This window comes from Sapajus apella, unplaced genomic scaffold (assembly GCF_009761245.1).
Source record: "Sapajus apella isolate SASKATOON/1434 unplaced genomic scaffold, GSC_monkey_1.0 scaffold150, whole genome shotgun sequence".
Lineage (NCBI taxonomy): Eukaryota > Metazoa > Chordata > Mammalia > Primates > Cebidae > Sapajus > Sapajus apella.
In genome coordinates, this window is record NW_022437090.1 from 1,428,748 (window position 1) to 1,447,964 (window position 19,217).

Genomic DNA, 19,217 nt, shown 5'->3' on the forward strand with positions numbered 1-19,217 from the left:
CTTTGAGGCACTCATATCCCCACATCTGTGCTTCAGCACAGGGCAGGCGTAGGGAACATTTTCATTGCTTACCAATGACACTTCCCTCCCACTGTCACATAAAGTCTCACTTGCAACTCCTGTCATCTGTCCTGCTGCTATCGACTAGCCTTTTCATTGTGCCCTGACAGTCACCAAAGACGGTGGCACCTGCCGCCACCTCTTTGTCTGCGTCCACGCCCTCTGTGGTTCTGGCGCCTTCACTGTCCTCACAGAAGACCCTCCCACCACACTCTCTCTGCCTGGAAGGTGTCATGTCCCGGGGTCTAGCCTCTGTTGTTGTTCTTCTTTTCCCTTGGGGTTCTCTCACACACTCAAGGTTTCGAGGTTTTTCTTAGCATCTGCAGACTGGTGACTTCCTCATCTTCTTCCAGCCGTGGCCTTTCTCGCTGAGGTCTGCATTTGTGTATTTTCACTGTTTACGGGACCTCTCTCATTTGTCCCTCAGCACTTCATACCAACTTTTCCCACAAAAGATCACCATCTCTCCCCAGCTCCTTGAAGTCTTTTCTCCGGTACCTATCTCACATCTCAGATGGTGGCATCTTGCCAGTCACCTCAAATAGAACAATAACATTCATTTTTATAGGGACTTGTTTTATTTTTTAAGACAGGGTCTCTGTCGTCCAGGCTGGAATGTAATGGTGAGATCCTGGCTCATTGCAGCCTCAGCCTCACCCAGGTGATGCTCCTGAGTCAGCCTCCAGGGTATTTGGGACTACAGGAATGCATCACCACACCTGGCTTTTTTTTTTTTTTTTTTTTTTTTTTTTTGGTATTTTTTGTAGTGTTGTGGTTTTACCATGTTGCTCAGGCTGGTCTCGAACTCCTGGGCTCAAGTGATCTACCCCGCTCTAGCCTCTTATAATGTTGGGATTACAGACATGAGGCACCATGCCTAACCTACAGGGACATTTCGAGCCCATCTAAGCAGTCATTAAACTTTCAGCTATTCTTTTTATTTTAAAAACTTAATGTGTGAAGTTGATCATCCCATTCTTGCACGTCACCTCAGGACTTCCTTCCTTGGGTGAGCCTTGGTTGGGCTGGGGATTGCAATTAGGGCGAGAGGAATAGGGTGTTAGCAACTGGCCAACATCTGCACACTTGCTCAGCTCAGAAGGAGCCACTGATCTTAGCAGTGTCTATCCTCATATCCTGAGGATGTACTTAAATTCTGAAAAGTCTGCCTTCTCAGATTCAGACTGTTTAAAAACACAAATGGTCAGATACCTCTCCTTTCAAGAAATCATTTACCTAATGAAAGTTAGTATTTTTCCTGTGTGAAAATCTAGAAAGAAGATTACGGACTAGCAGCCTCCAAGTCTCAGTTGACTCACAGAGAGATTTTTGGGCCCTCCAGCATTGTCCCATACACTGACAACTTTTAAAAATCAGAAGATTTCACAGAAAGATTTGAGCTGCAATACAAATGAAGATCAGGCCCTGTGAGGCCTGGCTGGGCTGCGTGGTGTTTGTTCCTGTCGATGGGGCCTATAATGGGGCGGGTGTGAGCTCACCTGCCTGTGGCTCCTTGTTTTTCTTACACTCATTTCTTTTTTTTTTGAGATGGAGTCTCGCTCTGTTGCCCAGGCTGGTATGCAGTGGTGCGATCTTGGCTCACTGCAACCTCTGCCTCCCAGGTTCAAGTGATTCTCCTGCCTCAGCCTCCCGATTAGCTAGGATTGCAGACATGTGCCACCTTATCCAGCTAATTTTTGTATTTTAGTAGAGATGGGGTTTCACCATATTGGTCAAGATCTTAATTTTTAGTTAAAGTGGTATAATTGAATATTATTATTTTTGAAAACCTTGATTGGATACCAATCAAGGTTTTACCATGATTGGTAAAGTTATAGCAAGTTATAGTGAGTTACAGCAAGTCAGGTCTGTTTCCAAATTAAACTTTTTTTTTTTTTTTTTTGAGATGGAGTCTCGCTCTGTCACCCAGGCAGGAACGCAGTGGCACAGTCTTGTTTCACTACAACCTCCGCCTCCTGGGTTCAAGCGATTCTCCTGCTTTAGCCTCCCAAGTAGCTGGGACTACAGGTACCTACCACCATGCCCAGCTAATTTTTTTTTTTTTTAGTACTTTTTTTTTTAGTTTTTTGGTAGTTGGAATTACAGGCATGAACCACCATGCCCAGCCTGGATCACCTTTTTGTTAAAAGAATAAAAAGTACAATACATTTTTTAAGTTTACCAACTCTTAAGAAAGCACGTTTATTCTGTGTCACAAAAACATTTTATGATCATTATTTCCCTAAACAGATTATACTGTAGGTAATGAAGTATGCTAATAGTGCACTGGTTTAACTGGGAGCATCACCTATTCATCTGTTCATTACAGCAAAGTGCAACATGTAGCAGTTAACGTGTGCCCTGTCTTGTAGTATTTGCTGATTTCTGTGGTATAAATATTCTTACCTTGGCTGATTTGAACTTAGCATGAGCCACTGAACATGGATTTGGGAAGAGATGTACAGTTGTACACCATTATGTAGTATTTTCTTTTTTTTTTTTTTTTTTTTTTGAGACGGAGTTTCACTCTTGTTACCCAGGCTGGAGTGCAATGGCGCGATCTCGGCTCACCGCAACCTCCGCCTCCTGGGTTCAGGCAATTCTCCTGCCTCAACCTCCTCAGTAGCTGGGATTACAGGCACGTGCCACGATGCCCAGCTGATTTTTATTTTTTTTTATTTATTTTTTATTTTTTAGTAGAGACGGGGTTTCACCATGTTGACCAGGATGGTCTCGATTTCCTGACCTCGTGATCCACCCGCCTCGGCCTCCCAAAGTGCTGGGATTACAGGCTTGAGCCACCGCGCCCGGCCCATTATGTAGTATTTTCAACATCAACAGTAGATATAAGTAACCTCAAGATATAATAAATTAGGAAGTAATGAATTTAAGGTATTCATTGCATGGATTTGTAGTGTAATTTTAATTTGTTTAATTTGAAGTTTATATAATTACATCTTTAATAATGGCTGTGTTTAACAACAAGCTCACAACATTCTAAAAATGTAGCAATTGACATTCATGAGCAGGTGTCAGTGGCCCCAACTCTTCCCTCTGTGGACCTGTAGAACAGTCTGAAAACTTTGCCATTTTAAAAATTTTCTTTCTTTTTTTTTTTTTTTTTTTTTTTGTGAAAAAGTGCTTGCAAAAGAACTTTGCCTTTTATTCTAACTGAGAGGGGAAGGCTTGGAGGCTTTAAAGCAAAGCGGTGACATGTTCAGTTGGCTTGAGTGTTAACACAGTCACCTGCTGTGCTGGGACTAGCACATGGGGAAGAGTATCTGGCAGCAGGGAGGGTATTTAGGGGCCAGTGCGGGCAATCCAGGCAAGAGATGAAGGCGGGGTTGGGAGCAGTGAATAGCCAGGGCCAATAGTGAGAAGTGACCAGACTCAAGAATCTCTGTGGAAGGCCACGAGGGATGTTGTGCTTCATGGTTCTGTGATTTATTGAGGTCTGAGAAAATAACCAGGCTTTTCCCCGTCACTTACTCTTTTTTTTCCTTTTGCCATTGTTAGAGATAAAATAGTGTTCAACTGAACCAGCGTCTGACCTAGTTTGACAAATCTTTATATTGATTTCAAAATCGCTGCGGTACCAAGGAGATGACATGATGTTCTGTTACTGAAGGGGGTGATGATGGCATTTGAATGGGATAAATTCCTCACTGCAGAAGATCTGCCCGTCAGGATGTCTGGCACCCCCCAGCCCGAGTCCCTAAGTGCCAGTAATACCTCCCAGTTACTACCACACCCAAACAGCCCCTCTAGTCATGCGTGTTTTGTCTGAAAGCCAACAGCCTGTGTCCTCTAACAGAGCATGTGGTTCTTTTTCTTCCCGACAGTATTACGCCTACCTGTATTCTTACGTGATGCCCCAGGCCATCCGGGACATGGTGGATGAATACATCAACTGTGAGGACATTGCCATGAACTTTCTTGTCTCCCACATCACTCGGAAGCCCCCCATCAAGGTGAGGTCCCGCTGCTGGTGGGGCTGCAGATACACGCATGTTTAATTCACTTGCTTTGCAGTCGCGTGACATATAATTGCACTGGACCTCAGTCCTCATTTGTCCTACCTCATGAAAGGATTGTCCGTGGGCTTCGTGAGATGTTAGGACAGGGGCCCTTCATTCCAAAGGCCAATGGAGAGAAACCAGAAGGTTTGGAAAGATGTTGCATCATAATTTTTATTAATCTCTTACTGGAGTTTAGCATTTTCTTCAATTTTGAAACAGGCTATACAATTCATAAGAGTATTTGTAGTTAACTGATTTGTTACCAGTAGAAATCATAGATATCTTCTTATCACATGTTGCAGTATCTGCAAAAATATTGTTTCTGTTTGTTACTGCTTTGAATTCACGGCCATTATTACGCTTCCTTTAGATCTTGTTATTTAATGCATTATAAAAGAGCATGTATATCACTGTGTTTAGTGTAACTCGTTTGCATTGTCATCCTGTGTATTGCAGTTTATATATCTAAAAACGTTATTTTGAGGAGTCCACAGCCGTGACCCGATTGCCAAGCCAGAGGCACAGGGGATATCCATCAAACAAAAACCTTAAGAATTTCTGAGTTAATATATATAAAGCTCAAAGAATAGTGCCCGGCGCATAAGTACTACATAAATTATTTACTCAGAGCCAAAAATACCCTCAGAAGTCTAGACATTCTTGTTCTTTTTTGTTCTTGGAGGAATTAACAAGTACACTCAGTGCACAGAAAGCCTGGTTCCACCCCCTTCCTGTCATCATGGGGGCTCTGTCAGCAAGTTAGAGCATGCTGGTAAGGGTCAGCATAGCTCAGTCCTTACAGAAGGAGACGTTATGAGAACCAGTAATGCTACAGAATCTGTAACTTCAAATGAATATTTGTGACTGTGTTTTGTCTGTGTTTGTTTCATAGATTTATACCGGATGTCCTTAGAAGGGTCAGCAAACTAATGAGATCTTCTTTTTGTGATTATCATAAAAGCACATTACTTAATTTTATGAAATAAGTTGACTTTCATGGATGTCATTGCCATGAATAAATAATAATTGTGTTCGGCCAGGACGGTGGCTCACTGCTGTAATCCCAGCATTTTGGAGGCCGAGGAGGGCAGATCACTTGAGGTTAGGTGTTTGAGACGATACTGGCTAACACTGTGAAACCGTGACTCTACTAAAAAATATACAAATTAGTCCAGGTGCCATGGCTCATGCCTATAATCCCAGCACTTTGGGAGGCTGAGGCAGGTGGATCATGAAGTCAGGAGATCTAGACCATCCTGACTAACATGGTGACACCCTATCTCTACTGAAAATACAAAAAATTAGCTGGGCGTGGTGGCATGTGCCTGTAGTACTAGCTACTCTGGAAACTGAGGCATGAGAATTGCTTGAACCCAGGAGGCGGAGCTTGCAGTGAGCTGAGATAGTGCCACTGCATTCCAGCCCGGGCGACTGAGTGAGACTCTGTCTCAAAAAAAAAAAAAAAAATAGTAATGATGATAATAATTGTGTTCTGGATTAAGTACCCACCACCATGTACTAATAGTCAAATCGTATCTTTAGAAGTGGGGTGTAGTGGCACACACCTGTAGTCTCAGCTACTCAGGAGTTTGAGGCAGGAGGATTACTTGAATCCAGGAGTTCTAGGCTGAATGTGTTATGGGCGTGTCTGTGAACAGCCACTGCACTCCATCTTGGGCAGCGTGTGAAAAGGAAGTTGTATCTTTAGTGCTAAGCAGAGTGGTCACCAGAGGATGCTGGTTCCATGCAGCAAAGCATGGAAAATGCATTTGGAGGCCAACGGTGGCTCCTGGGCAGAACATTACTCCTGATTGTCCCAGAACATTTCCTTCTATTGCCGAGACTTCTGTTAAAGCCTCACAAGAGAAAAAAAATTAGCAAAATAATGTATTGATTTTTTTTTAACTGTGAAAAATAATAGTCACAAGTATATATATAAGAATAGTATGTTTTCCAGGTAGAGTGGTAGGTCGGTCTCTTTTTTTTTTTTTGAGACGGAGTTTCGCTCTTGTTACCCACGCTGGAGTGCAGTGGCGTGATCTCGGCTCACCGCAACCTCCGCCTCCTGGGTTCAAGCAATTCTCCTGCCTCAGCTTCCCGAGTAGCTGGGACTACAAGTGTGCGCCACCATGCCCAGCTAATTTTTGTATTTTTAGTAGAGACAGGGTTTCACCATGTTGACCTGGATGATCTTGGTCTCTTGACCTCGTGATCTACCTGCCTCAGCCTCCCAAAGTGCTGGGATTCTAGGCGTGAGCCACCGCGTCCGGCCGGTAGGTCTCATATTAAACAGTGAAAAGACTTTGTAGACTTTGAGGTAGAGAGGCAAAGTTTTGAGAAAGCAATTAATGATGAGTGCAATTTTCTATTCCTTATATATCCTTTCTTATATAGCCAGAGACTGGACTTGATTCAAGATGTATGCATCAGTTTATGCCTCCCCAGTAGACCAGAAGTGAAAATTTCAATATCTGAGTGGTTAGGTACCTAATAATAGCATCGGTTACCTGAGGAGGCACAGACATGGGGAATTTTTCATCTTTGTTGAAATGTGTTTGTCTACTGTGTTGTTGGGCCAGTGTTTCTTTAGCTAAGCTATCTCTTCAGTGCACGTGGAAGTAATCTGGACAAGATTCTTAGCAAGTGAAAACTTCAAAACTGAGTATTCTCTCTGAATTTTCTTTTTTTTTTTGGGACGGAGTTTCGCTCTTGTTACCCAGACTGGAGTGCAATGGCGCGATCTCGGCTCACTGTAACCTGTGCCTCCTGGGTTCAGGCAATTCTCCTGCCTCAGCCTCCTGAGTAGGTGGGATTACAGGCACGCGCTACCATGCCCAGCTAATTTTTTGTATTTTTAGTAGAGACGGGGTTTCACCGTGTTGACCAGGATGGTCTTGATCTCTTGACCTCGTGATCCACCCGCCTCGGCCTCCCACAGTGCTGGGATTACAGGCTTGAGCCACTGCGACCGGCTGAATTTTCTTGATCTTTCAGGAATGTATGAAGAATTCAAGACCGGGATGACTTTTCAAATTCAAGGGCTGAAATTAAGAGTGTTTTCAAAGTCTTAGTTAATTCCGTCAACTTATGAATCTAATTATTTACTTCATGATATAGAACCAGTTTGAATTAAATATTTTATTTACCTAATTGTAATGGTATCAGGCATATGTCCTCTTTTGTGTTCAAAAATAATTTTTTTGTTTTGCTTTCAGTACCTCAAGTTTTTACTGTCAGACTATTCCTTGTTTGAATTTGGGATGTTTGACTGCTTTGCATGATTGGTAGTCTTTCTATAATGTTAATCTCTTAACCATGCTGACTAAAGAATGGGGAGTTAATGTCATATTATTACTTTGAATAATGTGCTACCTTTGCAAGGAGGAGAACACAGAATGTAAATAGGCTTCATTCAGAATAAGAGATTAAAAAGTCACCCAGAAAGTTTTGAGAATATATATATTGGGGATGTAGTCGTTTTTTTACTGATGGATTACATAATTTAAAACATTTGGAAGCCTCTGCTTCCTTGAAAACAACAGTTATCAAGTCACTTTTTGTGTTGCATGGAATCACGTGCAGCAGGTTAGAGGGCGTTTCTCCTGGGGTTGGATTCTGGTGTCTGGCATGAGAAGGGTTTTTAGGTCCAGCAAGAGCCCGATGGAATACTGGACATAGATGCTGTTTGAGAACGTCCTTCCCAAGATTCGTGACCTCCATTTCCTGTTCCAGTGGGAACTGTGGGAAGAGTAGTAACTCAGTGTTGACGTGACCCTGAAAGGCTGTAAGAGAGCAGCCAGTGAGTGAAGGGAGAAGCGAGGAGACAGGTGGGTCCCCGGAGGGGACCTGCGGAGGTCATGACTGCCCAGACACTCGGTTCTGAGGTGAGCCACCCTTCCATTGCTGGCCTTTGTCTCCTCCCGGTTTAAACTCTGGGACCTGGGCTCTGACGGTGAATATTGGCTGTACACAGTGATTATTCTTCTGCTATAAGTCATGGGATGTGTCTTTCAATTAAAAATTTTCCCTTCAATTTATAATAGAAATAACAATTTAAAAATTATTTGGGAAAAGACAGACATGGAGAAAGAATTCAAAAGTACTAAAACCTTTGGCTTATTTCTTTTGGTTCTCTGGTATCCTGTCTATTGTGACTTACTTATTTATACATATACATATATATACACACATAGACACACATATATGCACACACATACGTGTGTGTGTGTGTATATATATATGGTTTCTTTTTTCTTTTTTGAGATGTAGTCTTGATTTGTCATCCAGGCTGCAATGCAGTGGCATGGTCTTGGCTCACTACAACCTCTGCCTCCTGGGTTCAAGTGATTCTCCTGCATTAGCCTCCAGAGTAGCTAGGATTACAGGCATATGCCACCATGCCCAGCTGATTGTTTTTATATTTTTAGTAGAAACGTGGTCTTGCCATGTTGGCCAGACTGGTCTCGAACTCCTGAGCTCAAGTGATTCACCCACCTTGGCCTCCCAAAGTGCTGGGATTACAAGTGGGAGCCACCACAACTGGCCTTATTTTTATATTTTAAATTTATATACTTGTTCTGCAGTCTGCTTTTTAAAAACTTGATAGTAAATTTTCTGGTTTTTGTAATATAGTGAACTCGGTAATTTAAAAACCTGATCACTATAAGTAACAAAGTTCTATTTTCAGTGTATAGTTGAGCTAATAAAAAAGTAAGAGAATTGCCAGAAAGGAAGCAGATAGGAGGAATAGAACTCAAGGTCGCAAGTGTGGCGGCATCACGGAGGCCCCCATGTGGGGCTGCTCTCACCTTAGTTGTCTAGGGGCTTGGGTTTTATCACTCATTGGAAGCAGTGAAGAAGGCAGAGAATTAGAATGGAGATCTGCGTGTTGCCTCAGGGAGATGACGTGCACCTTGTTTATTTTAACTTAGACTCTGACAGGTTTTGGGGGGAAAGTGTAGGTTGAGAATGTTTAATAGTCTTTTGAGCTTCCATGGGTTTAAGGACTTATTCTATATGAAAACTAGACCCAGAGCCACATGAGGTAGCTCAAGTCTGTAATCCCAGCACGTTGGGAGGCTGAGGCAGGAGAATTTCTTGAGGCCAGGAGTTTGAGGCCAGCCTAAGCAAAATCGGGAGTCCCCAGAGGGAAAAAAAAGAAAACTAGACCCAGTCAATGATACCCTTGGACTGTCTCACAGAATAAAACCAAAACTCTGTTATAAGGAGAAATTTTTCTCAGCAGGGGAAGTTTCCACTGAAGAAAAAGAAATTTCTTCACTTCAGGCCATATAAGACACTCATAGGTAAAGCCTCATTGAAGATGAGCTTGAAATATAAAGTTGCTAGTCAGCCACCAAGGAAACAGCTGATGATGAGCAACAGTGAACACATACAACAAACAGGTTATAGTTCTCCAGGGATTCCAAATAAGGAAGCCAGCCGTTAAATGGACTATACAACAAGTATGCTGAAAACGACTAACATGAAAACGTAAAAGAGCAACAAATCACTCCAGAAAGAACAGAGATTGGAAAGCCCTGAATGGAACTACTGAAAATGAAAATCATGGTTATTAAAATCTCTGTGAAATGGGATAAAAGATCAGACTTAGGTGAAAAGAAAATTAAGGAAGTAGAAGATAAATTTAAAGAAATTTCTTTCCCATCTTTCTTGGTGGGGCTTCTTCCTTTCCATGCTCCCTTCCATGGAAGCCAGTGTTTCCAAAGGCCACAAGCCTGCGTTGGAGGTGTCACTTCCCCCAACCCATCTAAAACCAAGTTCATGGCTACCTCACAGTATTTGCTCTTTCATTGTTTGGCCTCTGAGGATTTCATTCATTCATTTCATTATTCATTGTTCATTCATGCATGCATGTATATGAGTGAGTGGCAGGGTCTCACTATCACCCAGGCTGGAGTGCAGTGGTACCATCAGAGCTCCCTGTAGCCTCAAACTCCTGGGCTCAAGCAACCTCTTGTCTCAGCTTCCCAAGTAACTGGGACTGCACTAAATAGCTGGCATGCAACCACGCCCTGCTAACATTTAATCTTTTGTGGAGATGCAACAATGCAAAACCTCATTTCCAAAAAAGATAAAAATGTGAGCAGGCTGGTTTTGATCTTCCTGCCGTGTCATCCCAAAGTGCTGGGGTTAATCACCAGATGATTTCATTTCTTATTACAGGCTCAGCCCTGTATTTAAAGAGATGGTTTCTGTATTTCATCTTGCACATTCAGGTGTTCTGTACTGAGTTTTTATGCTGTTTGGCCTGCCACATTGTAATGAAGCTGTCCCTCTTCGTACTTTTCTAGTTAGAAGTTTTCTAATGAATACTAATTTGACTATAGTATGACCACTTTCCCATGGCTTTAAATGGAGTTAAGTATCTTTTTTATGGACAGTATTCAAGAATCATTTGACTAGCCCCTCTTCAGGTAGTCTTCAGTATTTTGTTTCAAAACATTGATGAAAGGAACAACTTGGTACCTGCCTGTGTCTGTGCAACCAAGTAGACACTAGGAGTAGAATTACTGAGACAGCTGACACTATACACGTTAAGGCTTTTGGCATCTGTGACATGTAGGCCGTCCCAGCAGAAAACCTGATGATGTTCTGGATACACCTGGTAGGCAGGAGGCCTGCGCCAGGGCTCTGGCTCCTGCCAACATCTCTGCAGGGATCGGCGTCTTCACCATGGCCATGGGGGCGTGGGATCGGCTCTGCTGCAAGGTTTCTGTTGGCATTAGCCAGAATTCCCACTCTGTCTCTCTCTCCTGTTTCCAGGTGACCTCACGGTGGACCTTCCGATGCCCAGGATGCCCTCAGGCCCTGTCACATGATGACTCCCACTTCCATGAGCGGCACAAGTGCATCAACTTCTTTGTAAAGGTGTACGGCTACATGCCCCTCCTGTACACGCAGTTCAGGGTGGACTCTGTGCTCTTCAAGACGCGCCTGCCCCATGACAAGACCAAGTGCTTCAAGTTCATCTAGGGGCAACGCAAAGTCTGGGGAATAGGATGGGCAGAGGGAGGGAGATGGCACCCGAGGTTCCTAGGCCTTGCAGGACATTGGGGCCATCTGCTGGGTGGGTGACCCAGACCCTCCGCTGGGAGGGGCAGCAGGAAGAGTGGAAGGAAACCGCTGCCTTTATTTTGAAGTCAACCACACTGGGCCTGGAGCCCTGGGCGGAGGCCCCGGGGCTCCCCACACAGGGCACTGACTGATAGCTTACACTGAGGACTGTGGGGACTCTGCAGAGTCACTCACACAGTTCATATGCCCAGGACAGCTGGTTTGTGGTTTTTAAATTCAATAACAACTATTATGATTATTTAAAAAGAAAAAGTTTCAGATTTGCCATTCGAGGCTTATTTATATATATATGTGTGTGTGTATATATATGCACACACAATCACATACATATATATATTTTTGGCTGGGGGAGTTTGAGTTTTGCTTCTCTAAGGGAGGGACCCCGCAGGCTCCTTTGTTCTGTATTCTGGTGGAGATGGGTCCTGGCCTTGTGTCCCTGGCTTACCCTCAGCGATCATCTTCCATCCTCCCCAGGGCCCTCTGTGTGCAGAAACAAGAAAGGGATGAACTTGGCCCTCTTACAGGCCTGGGCGAGATAAGATCTGTGGGTCTGTTCCCTTGCCTTTCCGCTGCCAGTCAGCAACCCTGTAACGCCACATTCCCCTCCCAGGGAATCCCAGGGAGCACCTGACCCTGGCGGGGTTCTCAGCCTCCTGCTGCTGGGGCCAGTGGTTTTGAGGATTTATCTTTAGGCCAGGCTTGCCCCAGTACTTATCCCTGATCTCCCATTTCTCCTTTGTTTGAGAGAAGAATGAGGAAGCAAAGAGTGAGAAAGGAATAGGGCCTGAGGACGGCTCTCCCAGATGGCTATTTTTATCCTGCTCTTCTGTTGAAAGACATGTGCTGTGGGCCTCAGGCTTTACTGAAGTGCTGTCTCTCATTTTGGACAGGAAATGAGCAGGGTGCACGTCGCTGTGGTCTGAGTGGCTTGCAGGTCAGCCTCCTCTCCCTGGTGTAGAGCAAGCCAGTGTCCTTCGAGGACCCCGCCCGGCTGGCCGGGAAGTCTTACAGCAAGGCGCCTGCCTTGGGATAATTCCTTGGTGAAATTCACCTTCCCCCTGCCTCTGTCTGGAGCCCCATCCTGTGTTACCAGTGGTTTTTGGACCCCTAACGCCAGTGTGGCTGTAGGACCTGCTAAGGTTTGGTATGTGCTGGAACAGTGGGAGGCCGTGATTTGCTGCGGAAGCTCACATGCAGCCTTGGAGTCGAACAGGCATTCCAGCCCATGTTACCACTTTCCGCTCTCTGGAATTCCATTCCCTGGGCTGAAACGGAAATAAGCTAATTTTGGGGGCGTTGGTGGCAGTAGGGAAACTTACGAGGGTGTTAGTGGCATTTGTCAGGGATTAGCCCATGACTTCTGTTTCTTGAGCCCTGCTTTCTGGAAGTGGAGTTGACTCTGAAGGTTTCTAGCAACTGAACAAAAGCTCAGGTCTGTCCTGGTCATGCACATGCCTTAAGCCAGTCCCGTCTTCCCTGACCTTGGCATCCTGTGCTTCTGTTTCTCGGGATCCATTCTCCTCTGACCTGCCTGTACTACATGGGGCCTCTTCAAGCACTGCTTTGAAGCTGGGTTCTCTTGTGTAGCTCCCACCCACCTGTACGGCTCTAGCACGGCTTAAGGGAACTCTCCCCATTGGCAAGCAGGACCCGGCTGCTCCCAGGACTGTGTTTCCTGAGGTTCCCCCGGCCTCAGTCTGTAGCTCCCCTGCTGAGGCAGCCACCTAGGAAGTGTGGTTTTGTTCCCAGCAGCCCAGCAGTGGGGGCTAGGCGCCCTCCTCGGAACTTTCTAGTTGCCCTTTCCCGGACTCCTGACTCGATTCCTTCGGCAGTAGCCTTCCCTCGGGGAGCCAAAGAGAGTAGTGTGTGGGGCTTTATTGTGGCTGCTATTTTATCTGGTTTCTTTTAATGTGAGGAACTCATATACTGACATCAGTGGGACTCAGTGAGCCGGGGCCATCTGTGTGTCGGGGCCAGTTGTTGGATCCCTGTCCCTTTAGTGGAGCCAGTTGTTGGATCCCCGAGTGTCACTGGTGGATCCAGGAAGGGCAGAGTGGGCTGAAGTGACATGTCACCAAAACGTGCCATAGGGAGGGCTGTGGTGCCGGAACCTCCCACAGGAACAGCCCTCTTTGGCCCTGAAAGGAACACAGGCTTGGACTGCAGACAGGTGCTGAGGGGCACGCCCTCCTCGGTGAGAGGCGGCAAGGCGGCTGTGGCATCACTGGCCAGGTGCTTCTCACCACAGGAAAGCCGCTGACCTGTGACTTGTGTGAGGCAGAAAAGCAGTGCCGCGGACCCTGGGTCTCCTTGGCTGTCCATGGGGCACCCCTGGCCATCCTGTCCTGGCTCGCAGGGTGCGGGACTGCCTCGCTGTCCAGGTGGCTGGCTTGCTCACTGGTTTGGGCTGTCCTGTGACGCTGCCCCAGGGCTCCACAGGACGCTTCCAGGCAAAGCTCCTCTGTGTGGACTGTGCCTCAGGCCAGGGCTCACCTGCTGGGGTCCTGTCTGGGAGAAGGGGATCTTCCTGGGAGGTGTGCCGGACAGAGCGGGGAGCTCCTAGTTTGGAGGGGAAGCTCTTTGGAATCTGTGTCACGTCCATCCACCCCACCCCTTTTCGTCATGAGCACAATGGTCTTACATTGGATTTTTGTAAAAAAAATAAATGGAGACTTTAACTCAAGCAGTTTGGAGGTCTTTTGTGGTTTTTCTCGGCAGGTATGGAAGATTGGCCTGAAAGAAGGCACCTGCTTGACTCCAGGTCACCACCTGTGTCTGCCAGCTGCCTGCTTGCAGAGAAAGACCAGGCCCTGGTGTGGGCTGTGGACCAGCGGTGGGTGAGCGGAGCCGCACTGACACGGGCAGCCTGCAGACCAGCGGTGGGTGAGCGGAGCCGCACTCACACGGGCAGCCTGCAGACCAGCGGCGGGTGAGCGGAGCCGCACTGACATGGGCAGCCTACAGACCAGCGGTGGGTGAGCGGAGCCGCACTGACATGGGCAGCCTGCAGACCAGCGGTAGGTGAGCGGAGCCGCACTCACACAGGCAGCCTGGCCTGTGCCCAGTTCCAGGGCAAGATATTTTTAGTAAACAGGAACTCAGGTGCTGTTGACCTGCTCTAAGCGGAATGTGGCAGGCATGTGGCTCAGATATGCAGTTAAATTTTTCACGGGAATTGAGAAGTGTGTGTGGAGTGGCTGTGGGGAGCTGTGTGTGCCTGTGATCCCAGGAAGGAGGCGACGCCTCACGCGGAATGGCTCAATTTGGTCCACAGGTCGTGTCCCTGGCCTACAGGTCACTAAGCCACCTGCACTTGGACCTGCACCGAGCTGATGCTCCCCGAATACAGAGCCCCATCCTGTTGGTGCCCATGGGCCTGGAACTTGTCCTTGGCTATGGGATCAGAGGCTTCCTCAAGAGAGGGCACTGACCAGGGGCTTCAGGGAGACAGATGGAGAAGGGAAAGGAGGTGAAGGCGAAGGCTCCTCTCCTGCGCTCTGCAGGTGGCAGCTTCAGTCACACTGACAGCCCTAAGAATGGGTGAGACCTAACGGTCATTGTCCCTCTTCAAGTGGGCTTCATGACTGATCAGGCAGGTTTGCAGCAGCTGATGGGGGGGAGGTCATTGAGGGGTGTTTCTCTTTGGGTCTGGAGTTTTGGCTGTCAGCTCCTGTTCTGCCAGCCATCCATTGCCATGTTAATGATTGTCCTGGGACCAGGGAGACTTGAGAAGATGGCATGAGGCTGTGGAAAATGCACCTTGCTATGCCTAGAGATACGATGTCTACTTTGAGTCTATTCCTGTCGAGTTGTGGCTTGGACTTATGGTCAGCCAATGTGGCAAATGTCAGCTGTTGATGGGATTGTCACTGAAGTGGAGGCTCCACAAGGTTTACAAAAATGGTGTTAAGAAGAATGTTGATGCGGGGTGTGGTGCCTAATGTCTTAATCTTAGCATTTGGGGTGGCAGAAGCGGGAGGATCACATGAGGCCAGGAGTTCAAGACCAGCCTGGGCAACACAGCAAGACCCCCATCCCTATAAAAAAAAAAATTAAGAATAGAATGTTGTGAAGATACTGCAAAGAAGAAAGGGGAAATGTTTGGGGAAAGGTCTGGGCTCTGGAGCGGACTGGGTACAGACCCTGGGCTGCCCATCACACTGGTGGAGAGCAAGTGACCTATTAATATTTCAGGCTCGAATCCCACATACAGTGGCAGAAGTTCTGCCCATCTCTTAAGCATATGTTAAAAGTTAAATAACATGATAAATGTAAAAAGTCCAGTTTGACACAACAAAAATAGACTATTACTGGGGTAGAATAGTGGCCACTTCTTCATGGCTCTTTCTGCCTTCCACCTGGTTTGAACACCAGCGCCTGGCTGTGTGCCCTGTCCACGTCCTATTAGAGCCCCCATGCTCTGTCGCCTCACTGTGCTGTGCTGGCCACTGCTCTGCTCCCCACACCAGACTGCAGCCTCTCCAGAACACAGCATACAACAGGAGTTTTGCATTCATGTGCAAGTTGAAAGAAATGGGGATTTTTATTTCTCTTGGATAAATACCCAGGAGTGGAATTGTTGGGTATTATGGTAGATGTATACATATTTAGTTTTATAAGAAACTTCTAGACCTTTTCTCAATGCAGTCATTCCATTTTGTACTCCCACCAGTAATGATGAGACTCCCAGTTCTACATCCTTACCAGTCCGTGGTTATGTCAATCTTTTTAAATTTTAGACATTCTGGTGAGTAATGGTGTCTTATTTCTTTCTGTGTTTCCCTGATGACTAATGATTTAAGCACCTTTTCATGTACTTATGCCATTTATATATGTTTCCTTTGTGAATTATCTATACACATCTTTTGCCCGTTTTTTCTTAACTGGATTATCCCTTTTTTGAATTGCTTTCTTTTCTTCCTACATTTTTAATAGATTTTGTGGGGAGCAGTTTTAGACTTACAGCAAGACTGCATGGGAAGTACAAAGAGTTTTCCTCTTCTTCCACCCAATCCCTCACTTGTCCTTTATTAACATCTGCCATTAGTGGGACAGATTTAATACAACTGATGAGCTGATGTTGACACATTATTCATTAAAGCTTATGGTTTACATTACATTTCATTGATTGTGTTGTATGACCTCTATCAAATAGAAGAAGAGGGAATACTTCCAGTGCCTTTTAAGGGGCCAGCAGAACTCTAATACCAAAATCTTACAAAGTCATTATCAAAAAAGAAAATCACAGATAAATCTCTCTCATGAACATCAATGCAAAAAAAATTATCAGCAACCTGAATCCAGCAATACACAAATAGGATAATATGACATAAACACGTAGGGTTTATTACTGGAATGCAAGGATAGTTAAATATTTGAAAACCAATCTATAATTTACAGTAATAGAATAGAGGAGAAACCCCATATGATCATTTCAATAGATACAGGAAAAAAGCATTTGATGAAATTATCTAACATTTGACAAATACGTAATGACAGCCACCATTACAGTATCACACAGAATAGTTTTACTCCCCTAAAAACTTGCTGTGCTCCACCTATTGGTCCCTCCCTCCCTCTCTGATCTCTGGCAACCACTGATCTTTTTATTGTCTTCATACTATGGCCTTTGCCAGAATGTCACATAAAATTATACAGCATGTACCCTGTTCACATTGGCTGCTTTCATAAAATATAATATGCATGTAAGGTTCTTTTGTATCTTTTCACGGTTTGATAACTAATTTATTTCCTCAATGAATAATATTGTATGGATGTATTGTCTTTTTTATTGCTGAGTTACAGGAATTCTTTGCCCTGGACACTAGTCCATTGTCAGATATGTTTTGTAAATTATTTTTGTAACTTGTGGCTTGCCTAATCATTTTCTCTATGGTGTCGTTTCATTCACAGAATTTTGAGGAGATTCAATTCTCTTGTTACTACTTTCTTTGACCCAAGAAACCTTTGCCTACTCAGCATCATGAAGATATTTTCAGTGTTTTTCATCAAATGCTTTATTGTTTTAGCTCTTAAACTTAAAGATGCATCTCTCTTTTCTTTTTTTTTTGAGACGGAGTTTCGCTCTTGTTACTCAGGCTGGAGTGCAATGGCGCGATCTCAGCTCACCACAACCTCCGCCTCCCGGGTTCAGGCAATTCTCCTGCCTCAGCCTCCTGAGTAGCTGGGATTACAGGCGCATGCCACCATGCCCAGCTAATTTTTTGTATTTTTAGTAGAGACGGGGTTTCACCATGTTGACCAGGATGGTCTTCATCTCTTGACCTCGTGATCCACCTGCATTGGCCTCCCAAAGTGTTGGGATCACAGGCGTGAGCTACTGCACCTGGCCAAAGATGTGTCTCAATATTTAAGTATGGAGTGTGGCATGGGTCAGGTTTCTGATACTTGTTCCATATGGGTATTTCAGCACCATTTGTTAAAAAGACTTTTCCTTCCCCATTGGATTGCTTTAGCGCCTCTGTTGAAAATATGGTCATTGTAGAAGCGGGGCTCTATTTCTGAGCCATCTTTGCTGTTACGCTGCTTTGTTCGTCCTCGTGCCGGTTCCTTACTGTCTTGATGAATGGAGCTTTCCAACCTTGTTCATCTCCAGGATTGCTTTCAATATTGTAGTTACTTTGTATTTCTCCTTAAAATTTAGAATTAGTTGTATGGTATTAGCTCTCATACTTACATAAAATCCATCTCAATATTGTTGGTCTCTTCTAAGAAACCTGGGATTATCAGATTTAAAAAAATTTAAACATAAAATTTGCCATGTTAGCCATTTTTTTTTCCCCTAGACAGAGTCTTGCTCTGTTGCCCAAGCTGTAGTGCACTGGCATAGTCTTGACTCACTGCAACCTCCACCTCCCAGGTTCAAGCGATTCTCCTGTCTCAGCCTCCTGAGCAGCTGGGATTACAGGCACGTGTCACCACGCCTGGTTATTTTTTGTATTTTTAGTAGAGACAGGGTTTCACCATGTTGGTCAGGGTGGTCTTGAACTCCTAACCTCATGATCTGCCTCCCTTAGCCTCCCAGAGTGCTCCCAATGTACTTATAGTGCCAGTAAGTACATTCACAATGTTGTGTAACCATCACCACTAACTAGTTCTGAAACTTTTCCATCATCTCAAACAGAAATTCTGAACCCATTAAACAATAACTTCCCATTCCCCCACTACTTCCAGCATCTGATAACGTCTATTCTGCCTCTATGGATTTGTCTATTCTGGACATTTGAATATAAATGAAGTCATAAAATATGTGGTCTTTTGTGCGTGGCTCGTATGTTTTCAAGGTTCATCCATGTTGTAGAATGTATCAGAATCTCATTCTTTTTTTGTGGGAGGGTAATATTTCATTGTGTGTATATTCCACATTGTGTTTGTCTGTTCATCTGTTGGTGGATATTTGGGTTGCATCCACCTTTTGGTTACTAAGGCGGTGAATAATGTTGCTAAGAACATAGGTGGCCAAATACTTGAGTCCTGCTCTCAATTCTTTTGGGTGTCTATGTAGGAGTGGAGGTGCTGGACAATATGGTAATTCTGTATTTAACTTTTTGAGGAACTGCCAAACCATTTCATTTTGAGGAACTGCCAGGCTGTCTCGTTTTATATTCCACTAGTAGTGTATGAAGGTTCCAATTTTTCCACTTCTCCCAACACTTATTTTCCGATAGAAAATTTAAAAAATGTTATAGTCGTCCTAGTCGGTGTGAAGTGGTTGCTCATGAAGGGTTTGATTTTCCTTTCCCTAATGACTTGTGTTGAGTATCTCTTTATGTGCTTATTGGCCATCTGTATATCTTCTTTGGACAAATGTTTATTCCAGTCCTTTACCTACTTAAAACAGTGGGTTAGGTTGTGGTGTGGCTGTCTGCTTGGATGTTGTTCAATCAAATCTGTAAATCAATAGGCAGAATTAAAATGTTAGTATTGAGTCCTCTAATCCATGAATATGGTATAGTTCTCCATTTATTCAGATTGTTAATTACTATCAGCAAGGTTTTGAGACTTGTAGGGTAGAGATTT

The 19,217-nt window shown here is 44.9% G+C and overlaps 1 protein-coding gene across 7 annotated transcripts in view; it reads left to right on the forward strand.

Moving 5' to 3' along the window:
• The window catches only part of EXTL3 (exostosin like glycosyltransferase 3), a 53,353-nt gene extending 39,493 nt beyond the window's left edge, over positions 1-13,860 (forward strand). For all 7 annotated transcript variants that reach the window (XM_032265415.1, XM_032265417.1, XM_032265419.1 and 4 more), the window contains 2 exons: positions 3,903-4,031; positions 10,866-13,860. In XM_032265415.1, coding sequence (XP_032121306.1) covers positions 3,903-4,031; positions 10,866-11,075 — 339 coding nt within the window. In that variant the 3' untranslated portion in view covers positions 11,076-13,860. The remainder of the gene's footprint in view (positions 1-3,902; positions 4,032-10,865) is intronic.
• The last annotated feature ends 5,357 nt before the right edge of the window (positions 13,861-19,217 follow it).